The sequence below is a fragment of the Vanellus vanellus genome (assembly GCF_965231255.1).
Source record: "Vanellus vanellus genome assembly, chromosome: 28".
NCBI classification, from domain to species: Eukaryota; Metazoa; Chordata; class Aves; order Charadriiformes; family Charadriidae; genus Vanellus; species Vanellus vanellus.
Window position 1 is genome coordinate 801,115 of NC_138933.1, and position 13,666 is coordinate 814,780.

The 13,666-nt window shown below is 49.0% G+C and overlaps 1 protein-coding gene across 1 annotated transcript; it reads left to right on the plus strand.

Annotated features, from left to right (window-relative positions):
* Positions 1-10,479: 10,479 nt before the first annotated feature.
* On the plus strand, positions 10,480-13,666 carry HOXC13 (homeobox C13; the record flags this gene model as incomplete). Its single annotated transcript, XM_082496367.1, has 2 exons — positions 10,480-11,113; positions 13,410-13,666. The coding sequence occupies 2 exons, from the start codon at positions 10,480-10,482 to the stop codon at positions 13,664-13,666; spliced, it is 891 nt and encodes a 296-aa protein (XP_082352493.1).

Sequence of the window (13,666 nt, forward strand, 5' to 3'; positions counted from 1 at the left end):
TGCCTGAGAGTCGGGAAAGGAGTTGGCTTTGAAAGAGCTCTGCGGGCTACCAAGGGAAATGTTTCTTGCCCGTTGTTTAAAATATATATATATATATGTAGGAAAAAGATATATTTTCCCCGTTATTTTTCCCTACAGCTGCTCGAGGGGCGAAAGGAAAGAGAGAGAGGAATGTCTTAGGGAAGATGCCAAAACAATAGCGGGGATGACACCCACGGGAAATGGCTTTCTTCCACGAAATTTATGCGCATCTTTTTTATTTGCGCACTCAAGAACAGGTTCTCCATTTTATTTTGTAGATAGCGAATCGATTGATGCGCAGAGATAAAACGTGGTTTACAGCCGGGATTTTACCAAAGGTCGATGCTTTTACCCTCAGATCTTCAAGTGCGGTTACCACAACTCGTGCGAAGATGAACGGAGGGAAGAAATCGGAGGAGACTGGTCCCCGATAGAAATCCCACGTTGGGTTTTGGGTTGGTTTTGGGTTTGGTTTGTTTTTTTTTTTTTCCCCCCGTAAATAGCTTTAGGAGGTCTCCAACTCACAAGAAGCATTTCCATATAATAACATGATATTACGTAAGGTTAATATCACATGGGGCAATCACTGCAGAAGCCACTCAACCACTTTCTTTCCCATCGCCAACACACTCCCAAAAGCTGCCTGAAGTTCCCACCTCCCGTTCCCGGTAGTTGTGCTGAAATAGCAATTAAATTCTTCATTTCTCTTCCCTTAATTTCTCACCTGGTGATTTTTTTATTTTTTTTTTCAGCGATTTAGCTCCAGAATTAAATCCTTGATAGAGGAATGTGAATGCTTTGGCTCTCCACCTGATCTGCAAGGAAGAACAGGGGATAAATACCGTCCTAAAGAGTTGAGGAGCCCAAATGTCCCCGGGGTGAGTCACCAGGCTTTATTTAAAGGACATAATTATATATTCATCATCGGAAAGACACAACCTGCCGTCGGACTTTCAAAGCGAGCTGCGGGGAAGGAGGACTACAAAGCAGGACAGGGACGTCTGCAATTATTCGGCAGAAAGATTTAATAAGTGACTCCTTTGGAAGGGTTGGTTTGTTTGTTGGTTTTTTGTTTTGTTTTGTTTTGTTTTGTTTTTTTCCCTTTGTTTGTGTTGGTTTTGGCTTTTGTTTTTGAGCGTAAGGAGTAACATTGAATTAATTGGAAAGTAAATAAAAAGCGAAGTATCTCCGAGGGCTTCAGCATCCCTCCCCAGGCAGCGCTGGGAACTTTATTTTCTTTTCGGGATGGACACATAGGAACAAACATAACCCCAGTGAGGAAGAGGTACTGGAGAAAAAGGCTGTTAGGGAGTGTCTTACATATATATGTGGTATATAATGGGTATAGGATATACAATAATTGCATAGATAGGTGGATGCATGGAGAGATAGATACAGGGATGGAGGGAGGGATGGAGGGAGGGAGGGATGGAGGGAGGGATGGAGGGATGGAGGGATGGAGGGAGGGCTTTTGGATGGAGTCCTTTTGGGGGCTGACAGCTCCGACCAGCATCACCCCGACACCACCCTTTGCCGAAATTTGACTGAATCAGGCAAACGGGGCTCACACCTAAACGCCAAACCCCTTACAACTCCCAAAATGAATATAAAAGAAAAAAAAAAACAAACATCTGTTTGCTCCCTTTACCCCTCCAGCCCCCCCTCCGCCCCCCATCCCGCGGAGCAGGATGGATCCTCGTCCCGACACACACTGTGTAGGACGAAAACCACAATTTCTTTAGATTTTTTTTTTTTTTTAAATATAAACCTCTCTAGTCAGAGGTGCCCGGGAACAAAATTTTAGCCATCTCTCATTTAACTTTCTTTTTTTTTTTTGCCAGCTCAGCAGTCACAAACCCACCCCCAGAGCCCTCCCCGCCCCCCGCTCCTGCCCCCCCCCCCGCTCAGTTGTAGCTGTCCCCGAGGAAGACTCTGCTTTCGGCACTTGCCATTGAATGCTGAAAACCCGATTTTAATTTTTTTTTGTTGTTGTTGGAGGGTTTTTTTTTTCGGCTTGCAAAGGCACATGCTCAGGGAGGGAGAAAAAAAAAAAAATACACGAGGAGGGTTTTTTCTCCACGTGTTTGAGGAGGGGAAAAGCACATAGGAGCTGTGCGGGTCACTCGTGGCATGCGAGAGCCTTGGAGGAGAGGGGGGGAAACACCTTTTTTCTTCCTTTTTTGTTTTTAATTTCCCCCAATAATGGAGCAAAAACCTTTTTCTCACTTTTTTTTTTTTTTTTTTTTTTAACTGAGTGCGGATTTAAAATGTATTTCACTGGTGCTTTGGATGAGCTCGGAGCAGCTGAGGGAGAGGGGTGGAAAGGCAGCAGCGCTGCCTGCGTCCTGCCAGGGCTTTTTGAGCCCATTTTTAACCTCAAAAATCTGTATTTGGAGTTTAACCTCGTGAAAGTGGAATTTCATCAGGTCCTCGGCATTTCGGATAGACTCTGAGTATTCAAATGAAATCAGTGTTGCCAATTGCCACGGAGGATAAATAGCCATACCTGAGGTGGAGGCACAGTCCCACTCCTGGGTGAAAATTCAGGTTATTCCCATCCAGGCGGATAAAGATCCTGCAAAAAGCAAAACGGCCCATCCCACACACCACCCGCACAGTTTTCAGGGAAAAACACAGCGATTTCAGCCTCTCTCTGCCAAGGTGGAGCCATGCATGACTTTATTTCCCCAAGCATCTCTTCTCCTTTAAAATTCAGCCCAGCAAATAATGGTTTTTTTTGAACAGGATCTCTCCATTTGCCAAAACCAAAAATGTTTTTCGAAGAGAAACATCGGGCTTTTTTTTTTTTTTTGCCTTTTTTTTTTTTTATGTTTTCTTGCTTCTTTGCTTATTGCATACATATTTTCCCTAGCTAATGCCTAATAAATCCCAGGTTTTCCACGGAGAGTCCCACTTCTCCCATCATTCTCTCACTTGGAAAGGGAGATTGCATCGCTCTTCTACGCTCAGTGTGAACGTGTGGGCATTGTCGTGCCCATTCATCATTTATATTCCTCTGTTTAATATAAAACCCCAGTTTGGCAAACACAGTTCATTTAAGTTCAGCTTCTACCTCTGGAAATGAAACTCTTCAGTGTTTTGCTTTTGAAAATGGGAATAAACTTGGCAAAGAGCTCCCACTCTTCCCTCTCAATCCCTCCGAGCAGCTCGGAGGAATGAAATATTTGGACATCAAGTGGATCAAGAAGTAAATAGTTTGGGTGGGAGAAAGGGGGGAACAGCCTCGAACACACAGCTCTCGTATAACTGGGTCTGGAAAAAAAAAATATATATATTTGGCAAAAAGAAAGGAGGTTTCTTACATTGGCCTGGTGTCAGTCTCCGTCCTTCCAAACGCATCTTGAGTTCATTCGGCACCAGGAGATGGGGGAGAAAATAACCCCGGATGGGTGCAATCCCACGGCCAAAAAAAAAAAAAAAAAAAAAAAGCAACCAAACAAACAAAAAAAAACACCAAACAAAAAAAAAAAAAGAAAAAGGCTCTGTATTTCAGAGCACTCGCAAATAAAGAAATAAAATTACATTTGGCGGGGAGGGGGTGAATAAAACCTCAGCCAAAACGCTGTAAAGCACCTGAGCGTCCCCGGCTCCTCTCCCTCTTTCTCTCCCCGAGAATATGAAGGCAAAAATGATGAGAAGCGATAATTACGCTCTCCAGATACCACTTTGTTGACACCAGCCAGACCAAATGGCCCCCTTTTCTTTTGTCAGTGCTTCAGGCGACCTCCTGTTTTAACTTGGAATTGAACTTGGACTTCCGACCAGACAGGGGCCCTAAATTGAGGCAGATATTTTATTTGTCTGTCTCTGAATCCCTGAGTCAAGAAGTACCTACTGCACCGGGCCAGCGTGGAAATAATAACAATAATTAACGGTGGGGAATTGCCAAGAGCTGGGACATTCCGCAGTGGCTGTAAAAAAAAAAAAAAAAAAAAACCAAACCAAAAAAAAAACCTTATTCGCCTCAAAAACGTGTCTTGTCGCCGTGCGAGGAGGCGGCGGGATGGGAGGGAGAAAAGGGGCTGCGGGATTTTAGGACACACACACTCCCCCCCGACAATCTGCCACGTCTCCGTGTTGTCACCCCCTGGGTCAGATGAATGGGACCGGGAGATATTTATCCTTTTCCTCTTCTTCTCAACTTTAGCACGTTTTTTTTTTAGGGGAAGAAAAAAAAAAAAAAAAAAGGGATAAAACACGGTAATAAAGCCACGGGGTTGGAGGCAGAGAGGTTTGGCTCTGCAAATCCACCTCTGGCCCTGCCTGGGGGCGAAGGGAAGGGATTTTATATATATATATATTATTTGCCCCCCCCCCCCCCCCCCCTTTCTGGATGACAAAATGCAGGGAAGCCAAAGCAAAACACACAAAGAGCATCCTCAGGATTTAGGAAACCCTTTCCCAAGCTGGGGGGGGTTGCTGGGGGGTGTGTGCTGGGAGCAGGCTGGGCTGGCAGCGCTTCGTCGGTGGCAGCTAAAATAAAAAAAAAATAAAAATAATAATAAAATAAAATATTAAAAAAAAAAAAAAAGAAAGAAAAAGGCTGGGGGAAAAAAAAAAAGAAAAGCCTGAGGGTGGATCCACTCCAAACAGGTTGCAGGAATCTGACAGGTTAGGAAGGAGAAAAATCGGATCGTTTCGGGTCAGGCTCAATTCCCCGTCTGACACCCCCCGAGACGGTTTGATCCTGCCCGGGAGGGGGGGGCGAGGGCCGGGAGGGTTGGGGGGGGTGGGGGGTGGGAGTAGGGGAGTAACCTGATCTTGTGTTTCCGTCCTCGATGCATCTTTCCTCCTCGCTCCCTCTCTCTTTAAAAGCATTTAAATTAAAGATTAGATAGGGAGGTTTATTTGATTATTTTTTTTTTTAATTCCCTGTGTAAACATCTCCATTGAAAGAGGGAGGGGGGGAAAGAAATGGGGATAAACCCAGCGACTGGGACAAATGTAAGTCGGATGTAAAACCTTTTTTTTTTTTTTTTTGTCCCTTTTTGAGTTTGTTTTTTTTTTTTTTTTTTTGGTCCCTTTTTGGGTGCAATGCGTCAAGGCGGAGAAGACTGTATTTAATCTGCTTTTCCTGCGCTATTTCAGGCATTGCTTTTGCAAGAATGCCGCTAAGGTTTGGCCACAGCCTCCCTGGTTGTATTAATTCAGCAAATGAGCTGAACCAGGGATGTTGGGATTTATTTTTCTCTCTCGAAAAAAAAATAAAATAAAATAAATAAAAAAAAAACCGGCACGCAAAGTTTGGGAAAAGAAGTCGGCTTTGGCTTTTATTTATCCAAAGCACATTTTGAACAAAGCCTGGGAAAGCTTTCCTTGGATTCCTCTGCAAGAATATGAGATTTAGCGGAATAGTTGTTTTTTTGTTGGTTGGTTGTTTTTTTTTTTTTTTTCACTAAATTGGTACTCCAGTGGGAAAATTGTATGTTGGTCTCAGATTTTCTCATACCACGGGCTCTAATTTCCCTCAGGGCTCAAAAGCTAAAATTCCCTTCCTTGATTCCCTTCCCCCCTCCCAAAAAAAAAAAAAAATACAATGGAAAAGCAACTTTTCTTTCCGAATCTAGGTAGGGATTTTTCTGCTCCTCGTGGTTTTGAGGCACTGACAGCGGCTGGAGCCGATTTTCCTTCAATAAAACTCATACCTTGGCCATTTTCCTTTGTATGTGAGACGTCTGGAGGTGGGAAGAACCATAAATACGGGTTTTTCCTCCAGAAAATGGTGTGTCGAGGGGGGATTTCTAAATCTTCCAGACAACAAGGGAGGGGGAGGGGGGGAATAAGGTTAAAAAAAGGGGAAATTTTAAAAAGGAAAAGAAAAATGCCCATGTGTCGCAGATTTGAGGAGAATTCTCTCTTCCCTAACTGAAATATAAAGGATTTGCCTTTTTTCTTTATTCTCATCCAGCCCTTTTTTTTTTTTTTTTTTTTTTTTTTTTTTTTAATTCCCTCTAGGATATGTAGGTGATAAAAAGGGGTTTTGTCATAAAATTCCGCAGTGGATTCATTGTATTTTGGGTGAGATTTCCCTGGCCTGGAGAAGCAGCGCTTGACTTTGCGCCCCGTTGGATGCGCACGAATGTGCTCTGTAGGTGTTTGGCCACGGACCCATCAGTATTTTCAAGGCAATATTGACCTTCACACTTTTGGGGCAGAAATCCCTCTTTCTGAGAGTTTGCCTCGAATATCTACAAGTCAAATTAGCTTTTTAACAAACGTAATATAGCGACGACCTCAATATCTCCGGGTGTAAACACACGTTCACCTGCAAAACTGTGTTCAGCCCGAACTTTCCGTGTTTCTTCTTCTTTTTTTTTTTTTTTTTTTTTTTTTTAAGGGGAGAGTGGCAATAAAGAAAATGGCTGATTTAAAGGGGAGAGGATAGAAAACTGCCTTAAAAACCAGCAGCAAAAATGTTGGAGATAAGGTAATGAGAAGCAACTTGCAGTTTCGCAAAGCAGAACAGAGCTGGACACCGCAAGGAGATATATAATTATATTTTTTTTTTTCTCCCTTTATGGACTCAGAGATTAATCTAATTCTCTCTTCCTTTCCAGAACTGGGATAAAAAAAAAATAAAGAAATAAAGACTAAATTTCTCCCAGGGTGTGCCTCCAAGGCGGCAGAGAAAGGGAAGGGGAATGCGGCAAACCCATCTTTGTCTTCAGAAGGAGAAAATTCAGCTTCTTTCTTCTCGGAGCCCGCTGGTAGACGGAGAGGGAACTGCTCCCTGCAAAAATATCCATATAAAATCTTCTTTTTTTTTTTTTCCCGGAGCAATCTGCAAGCCTAGAGCCGGCACGAGGACGAGGAAGAGGAATTTATAAGTCGATATTATTTGATACCCGTCAATTTTCCCTCTTATTTCCCGAATTTAAGAAATAATCCTGAAAACGTGGTGCTGCGGGGATGGTGTGTGAGCGATGCGGAACTCTTCCAGCTTTTTTCTATAAATGCACAAACAGAGGAATATTATACTTTAAAAAGAGCTTGGGGCAGAAAAAAATGCTATTAAAAAAAAAACAAACCCCAAACCACCAAAACAACCTAACGACCGGGTCTCACATCTGCTCTTATATCTAATTGCTCCTTCCCCTCTTCCTATTTTTTATTTATGGGTACCACTCTCTAAGCGGTTCCACATTTTGGTAAGTGTAAACATCCCTGAGCTGGTTTGGGTTCATTAACCCACTGGCCATAGCAGGGAGAGCCGCCCTCCAAAGCTGAGAAATGAAAAGAAATTATCCAAAAGAGAAGAAAAAAAAGAAAAGAAAAAGAAGAAAAAAAAAAGAGAGCATTTTTGAAATTAAAAACCCCATTTCGGAGCTGAGAGTTGTTTTTTGCACATCCACCCTCCTCCTCCCTCCCCAGCCACGGACTCTTCCCCAAAAAACCCCACTGGTTTAAATGTGATTTTTCTCCTCTGTTACCTCTAGAAGACGAGATTTTTTCTCTTGATTTCTTCTATTTTTCTCTTGGTTTGGGTTTTTTCCTCTTTTTCTCCTTTTTTTTCTATTTTTTTCTTGATTGTATTTTTTTTCCCCTTCTCTTTTTCTCTTGGTTCTTTTTCCCCATTTTCGCTTCTTTTCTTCTTGTTTTCACCCCCTCCCCTAATTTTCGGCGCGCAACCCGCCCTAACCCACCGAATTACAAAATTCAGCGTTTCATTAAGTCCGTGTTTTCCCGGGAAGCGAAGTGGCAATGCCCTTCCCCAAACCTGCCAGCCCAATTTGCTGTTATTTTTGATTAATATTATTATTATTTATCGTGGTGTCTGCCTTCCTCAGGGCTCCGACCTCAACACCGACCCCTCGCCCGCTGCCCGCTCCGCTCCGCGCATCCCCCCGCTCCTCCTCTATTACCCTTTACCATAAATCTTTACATTTTTAACATTTAAGCCCCTTCCCACGCCGCGCGGATAGGACATATGCTACAAAATGTTAACTACTTCATAAAAATTAAAGGCGCAAAAAAATAGAGAGAGGGCTGCTGGGGGAGGGAAGGGTTATTCTTCTGTTCGGCTCCCCCCGTCTCTTCCCCCCGACGTGGCGGACACCCGGCTTTAATTTCCGTATCATTTCTTGCTCGGCTTCTTCCATCGCCCCTCCGAGCCATGTGGTTCTTGGGATGGGGAGGGATGTTCCTCTGGGTGGACTCACAGCACTTTGTGGAATTCCGAGGATGCGGGCACGGATTTTATTTTATTTATTTTATTTTATTTTATTTTATTTTATTTTATTTTATTTTATTTTATTTTATTTTATTTTATTTTATTTTATTTTATTTTATTTTGTTTTATTTTATTTTATTTTATTTTATTTTATTAATTTATTTTCTTTGATTCCATTTTATCCCATTTTATTCCGCTTTATTTTATTCCATGCCATTCCCTTTCTTTTCATTTCATCTCATCTCATTTAATTTCTTTTGTATTATTTTTACACCACCACCCCCCGCCCCTGCCCATCGCAACCCTTTCCAATTCCACTTTCGAAGCCCTTGGAAGGTGTCCCCGAGGCCGCATCCCCGCAAAATCCATCCCGAAGGCTCAGGGCGAGGGGGGGGGGGGGGGACAGACGGACGGACAGGACCTTTTCGGGCTCCTTCGCCTTGAACTTGGACTTCGACGGCTCTTGAGGACGCCGAAAATCCCCCCTCGGCAGCCCGAAGTGGGGACCGAGAACTCTCCTTCGCCCTTCGACGGGTTCCCTTTGCTGGGTGGACTCCCCCCTCCCCCCCCCTTCCAGGATTTGGGGGGGGGGGGGGGGGAGTGGTGTTGTAGGGTTTTTTGTTGCTTTTTTTCCAGCTTTTTTTTTGCTGCTGTTGCTATGGGGCAGAGGATGAGGTGGGGAAGGGGGATTTGCCCCCAAACCCAACAGCACCGAGGGATGGGTGAGGGATTCAAGGGGTGGGTACGCCCCCCACCACGGGGGGGGAGGGGGGGGGAACAGGGACAGGTGGGGACCATCTGGAGGTCCCCTCGGAGAACTCCACTCCCCACGACACCCCACACCACCACCACCCCCCCAGGGAAAACTGGGGGTAGAAATGCAGCTCTCACCCCCCTTCTCATAGGCTAAGGCACTAAATTCCTCAAAAATATATATTTTGTCCCAAAATTTTCCCTCTATTTCTAATTTTTTTGGGGGGGTACCGGAGACATTTGAGCCTCCCCTCTCAATAACTCCTCCTCCGGGAGTCCCCCAAGTGCTAAACACCCCCCCCCACCCCCCTCCCGGTGCCCCCCCTCCTCCACCCCCATCCCTTCCAACCAGCAACCTGCCATTTTTCTGGGGTTTTTTCCCCCAAATTCCGTGGCAGACCGGCCCCTGGTTATGAACTAATTCACCTTTTTACAAACCCTCACAATCAGTTTGGACCAACAGACGCCCCCCCCCCTCCCCCCATCGTACCCCCCCCCCCAGCTTTGTCCTTAACCCACATCATCACCCTGAAATATTAATTTTATTAATCTCAATAACTACTCAACATCAATACACCGCCCCCCCCCCCCCCCCGCGCGCGCTGAATTGGGGGAAAATCAAATTATTTCGCAGCCTGGCAGGAAAATTGAAGGGGGAGGGGGGCGTTTGGGCAGACTTGTTGCTTTTTTGAACTTTTTTTTTTTTTTGGGGGGGGGGGGGAGCACCATGCGAAGGAAAAAATAGTCAAAATGTTCCACCCGCCAAAAATAAAAGGGGGGGGGGGGGGGTGGCGATGGTTTTTGGCTGCCCCCTCGAAGCGTCGTGGGGGGGTTGTCTGTCGTTTCCCCTTGAAATATCGCGGGTGGGTGGTTATCCTGCTGTGCCCCCCCCCCCCGCCCCCCCGTATATCGCAACCGAACGCGGGGTGGGGGGGGGGGGGAATCCTTCAAGGGAAAGTATCTGCGTCCTGTGTGTCCCCCCCCATGGGGACACGGGGGTGGGACACACACACACACACACACTTCGTCCCACCGCAACCGACACGCGTGGGCCGCCCCCCCCCCCCCCGCGCTGCTCTTTGTGCCGACCTCTCCCTCCCCCCCACCCCCCCCGACGGGGCGGGTGGGTGGGGGGGTGTCTGCGGGGGGGGGGGGGGGGGGTGACCCCCCCCCCCAACCAATGAGCGTGGCGGCAGGGTCACGTGGGCGGGGACACGTCGGGGCGGGGACACGTCGGGGGGGGACAAGGGGGGGGGGGGGCGGGACCGCGGCGGATTTCTTAATGGAGCGGCGGCGGTGCGGCGGCGGCGCATGCGCGTGGGGCGCCGATATGTTGGGGGGGTCGCGGGGCGGCGGGGCGCGGCGCGGAGCTTCCCCCGACGGCGGTGGTGGTGGCGGCGGCGGCGGCGGCTGCGGCCGAGGAGGAGGAAGAGGAGGAGGAGGAAGAAGAGGAGGAGGAGGAGGAGGAGGAGGAGGCGGCGGCGGAGGAGGCAGCGGGAGCGGCTCGGCATGACATGACGGCACCGCTCGGGCTCCCCCCGCGTTGGCCCGACGGCCTCGCCTGCCGCTGCGAGGACGCCCCGCGGGAGAAGAACCGCATGGAGGGGTTGGGGCACTGCCGGGAGATGATGCCCCACGCGGGACTCGCCGTCCCCACCGCTCCGCCGCCGCCACCGCCGCCTCAAGGAGCCGCATACGCTGAGCTGGCGGCCGCCGAACCCCCCCGGCAGTGCCCGTCGGGGGCGGCTTCCAGCGCGGCGTTGGGCTACGGTTACCCCTTCGGTGGGGGCTACTACGGCTGTAGGTTGTCCCACTCCCACGGAGTCAACTTGCAGCAGAAACCCTGCGCCTACCACCCCGGGGAGAAGTACCCCGAGGCCGGCGGGCCCCTGCCCGGCGAGGAGCTGCCGTCGAGGGCCAAAGAATTCGCCTTTTATCCCGGTTTTCCCGGTTCCTACCAGGCGGTCCCTGGCTATTTGGACATGTCGGTGGTACCGGGGCTCGGTGGTCACCCGGAACCCAGACACGACGCTTTGCTTCCCATGGAAGGTTACCAACACTGGGCTCTTTCTAATGGCTGGGATGGGCAAGTGTACTGCTCCAAAGAGCAATCGCAGTCTGCACACCTCTGGAAATCACCTTTCCCAGGTAGGCTGCTCCGGGAACCGGCGTGCTCGCCCTCTTCCCACCCGCCAGTTCCCACCGGAGGTGTGGATGTGCGTGTGTGCGGATGAGTGTGCAGATATATACACACACACACACACACATATACGGATAGATACGTGTATGCCTGTATATGTAATTAAAGGGAAAGAAATGGCTCTGGAATGCCTCCTGTGCAAGGCAATGTGTATGAACATGTAGGGGAAAGAAGGTGAAGCAATCATTTCTGAATCAAAATACACGCCGTGAGCTTGCTTGGAAAGTAACTTTGCCGTTTAATTCTTCCCTTTCTTCTCTCCTCCCTCTTGTTGCCTCACCTAAAGAGCGGTGCCTTTTTCTTCATTTCCCCCTTTCCCTTGCCGCTTCTCTAAGTGCAGAAAGCTTAAAGAGGAGGGGGACAAAAATTATAAAAACCTTTCTCTAGTGGTTCAGTCTAATGAGAAGTGTCGGGGGCTGGGACAGTAAATCATATCACAATTACACACAATTATAGGAATAGGTGTCAAGTGACAAATGAGTCTGTTTGGAGGGGAAGGAGGGGAGGCAGAGAGGTTGGGGGGGGAGGGGGGAAGCTGGCGGGGCTTCTCCTCCAGATCAGGCAGACATCCCGCCCGACTGACAGCCCGCAAGGCAAAACCCCTCCTTAGAGCATCTTTTAGCCCAGCGGATGCCTCGCTCCCTTCCCCTCCTGCTCCCACCGGGCCCGCCCGGCTCCGTGCCCCGACGGCGGCGGGGGGAGGAAGGTGATGGTAGGTGCTGCCTCCCGGTACCTCTCCCCAGTCCCAGTGTTGGGTGGGGAAAGATGCAGGAGCCGTGGGGAGGGAGGGGGGGAATAACCACAATAAGAGGGGGAAGATCACCCTACAGCATCTTGGATGGAGAGAAGGGACAGGTCGCGTTAGTCCTTTGGGGGGGGGCAATGGGGGGAGAAATCGGTTTATTTATTTTCCTATTTCGGGACAAAGAGGGACGGAAGAATGGGCTTTCCCGGCAGCTTTTTTTTTGGGGGGGGTGGTGGAGGTGGTTGGCTATGCATTGTTGCCTGCATGATGGGTATGTGTTGGTTTTTTTTTTTGGGGGGTGGTGTCCTTCCATTCAAGCAGTATTTGGGGGGAGCTGCCGCCCTCACTGCTTTCTCTCCCCATCGCCTGCGGCTCTGGTGAACCCCCCCCGAAGGAGATTCCCACACCCCCCCACCGACTTTCGCGGCACCCTCAGCACCCCCAATTTCTTCCCCCTCTCCCCTCCCAAGTTCACCCCCAAAGATTCCCCAGGAGCTCCCCAATTAACTCCTGTCAGCCATAATTGGGGCTGCGCTGCCTGCCGAGGAGAGCTCGCCTCCATCTTCCTGCTCCAGCCAGCTGGGTCACACCTTTGCGGCGAGGAGCTTTGTCGCCCAGGTCGCCTCTCACACACACAACCCTGGCAGGGGGCTGGGGGTGCCCGAAAGCTTCGGGGGGGGGGGGGGCATTTTCTACCCCACACCCGCCCCCCATTACCGACAGAAGATGCTCCCCGCATCCCTGCTGAACCCATTCCCCACAGCCCCTTTGCAACGCACAGAGCATCTCCCCCTCCTCACCCCCTGCAAAAGCTACTTGATGGGGGGGGGGAATGGGGTTATTATTGCTGGGTTGTGTCCCCCCCTCTCCCCCCCTTCATATCCCCCTGAGGGGCTTCTGGGCTGCCCCAAACCGGCGGGAGCGGCTGGGGTGCGGGGGATGCACTTGTCTCTGCCCCGGGCTCAGTGTTCGGGGGTGCGCATTTGCGGGGATCCCCGGGAAGCTTTGCTGCTGTGGAGGGGGGGGAAAAAAAAGGGGGGAGGGAGGAAGAGGAAAGGAAAGAAAAAAATAGGGGGAAAGCCCCAGATATTGTCCCAAATCTCTCCGTTTGAAAGGTCCTTTTGATTATCCGCGCACATCAATCTGCGGGTTGACTTGATGCTCCTTGTTTATCAGCGTGGACAGTGTCGCCAAGAAAAACAGGCTTTCACGGTGTGAATTGTGAATATTATGTGATTATTACTATTATTATAGTATTATTCCCCTCGCTGGATGCATTTTCTGCCCGCCTTGTCTTTTTCTCCCCCTTCTTTTTCTCCCCCTTTCTCTTTGCTCGCATTCCTCCACTCTTTATCCTCCTTTTCTCCCCCTTTAGTTCTCTCCCCGACGTGCAGAAATCCCCGATCCACGCCCCGGGGTGCACTAACCACCCCTTCTTCCCCTCTTCCTTATATTTTTGTTGTTTTGTTTTGTTTGGTTTGGTTTTTTCTTCAATCCAGACGTGGTCCCCTTACAACCCGAAGTGAGCAGCTATCGGAGGGGAAGGAAAAAAAGGGTCCCTTACACCAAAATCCAGCTGAAGGAGTTGGAAAAGGAGTACGCGGCCAGCAAATTCATCACCAAAGAGAAGAGGAGGAGGATTTCGGCCACCACCAATCTGTCCGAGCGCCAAGTGACTATCTGGTTCCAGAACCGGAGGGTCAAGGAGAAGAAGGTGGTGAGCAAATCCAAGACAGCTCATCTCCACGCCACCTGA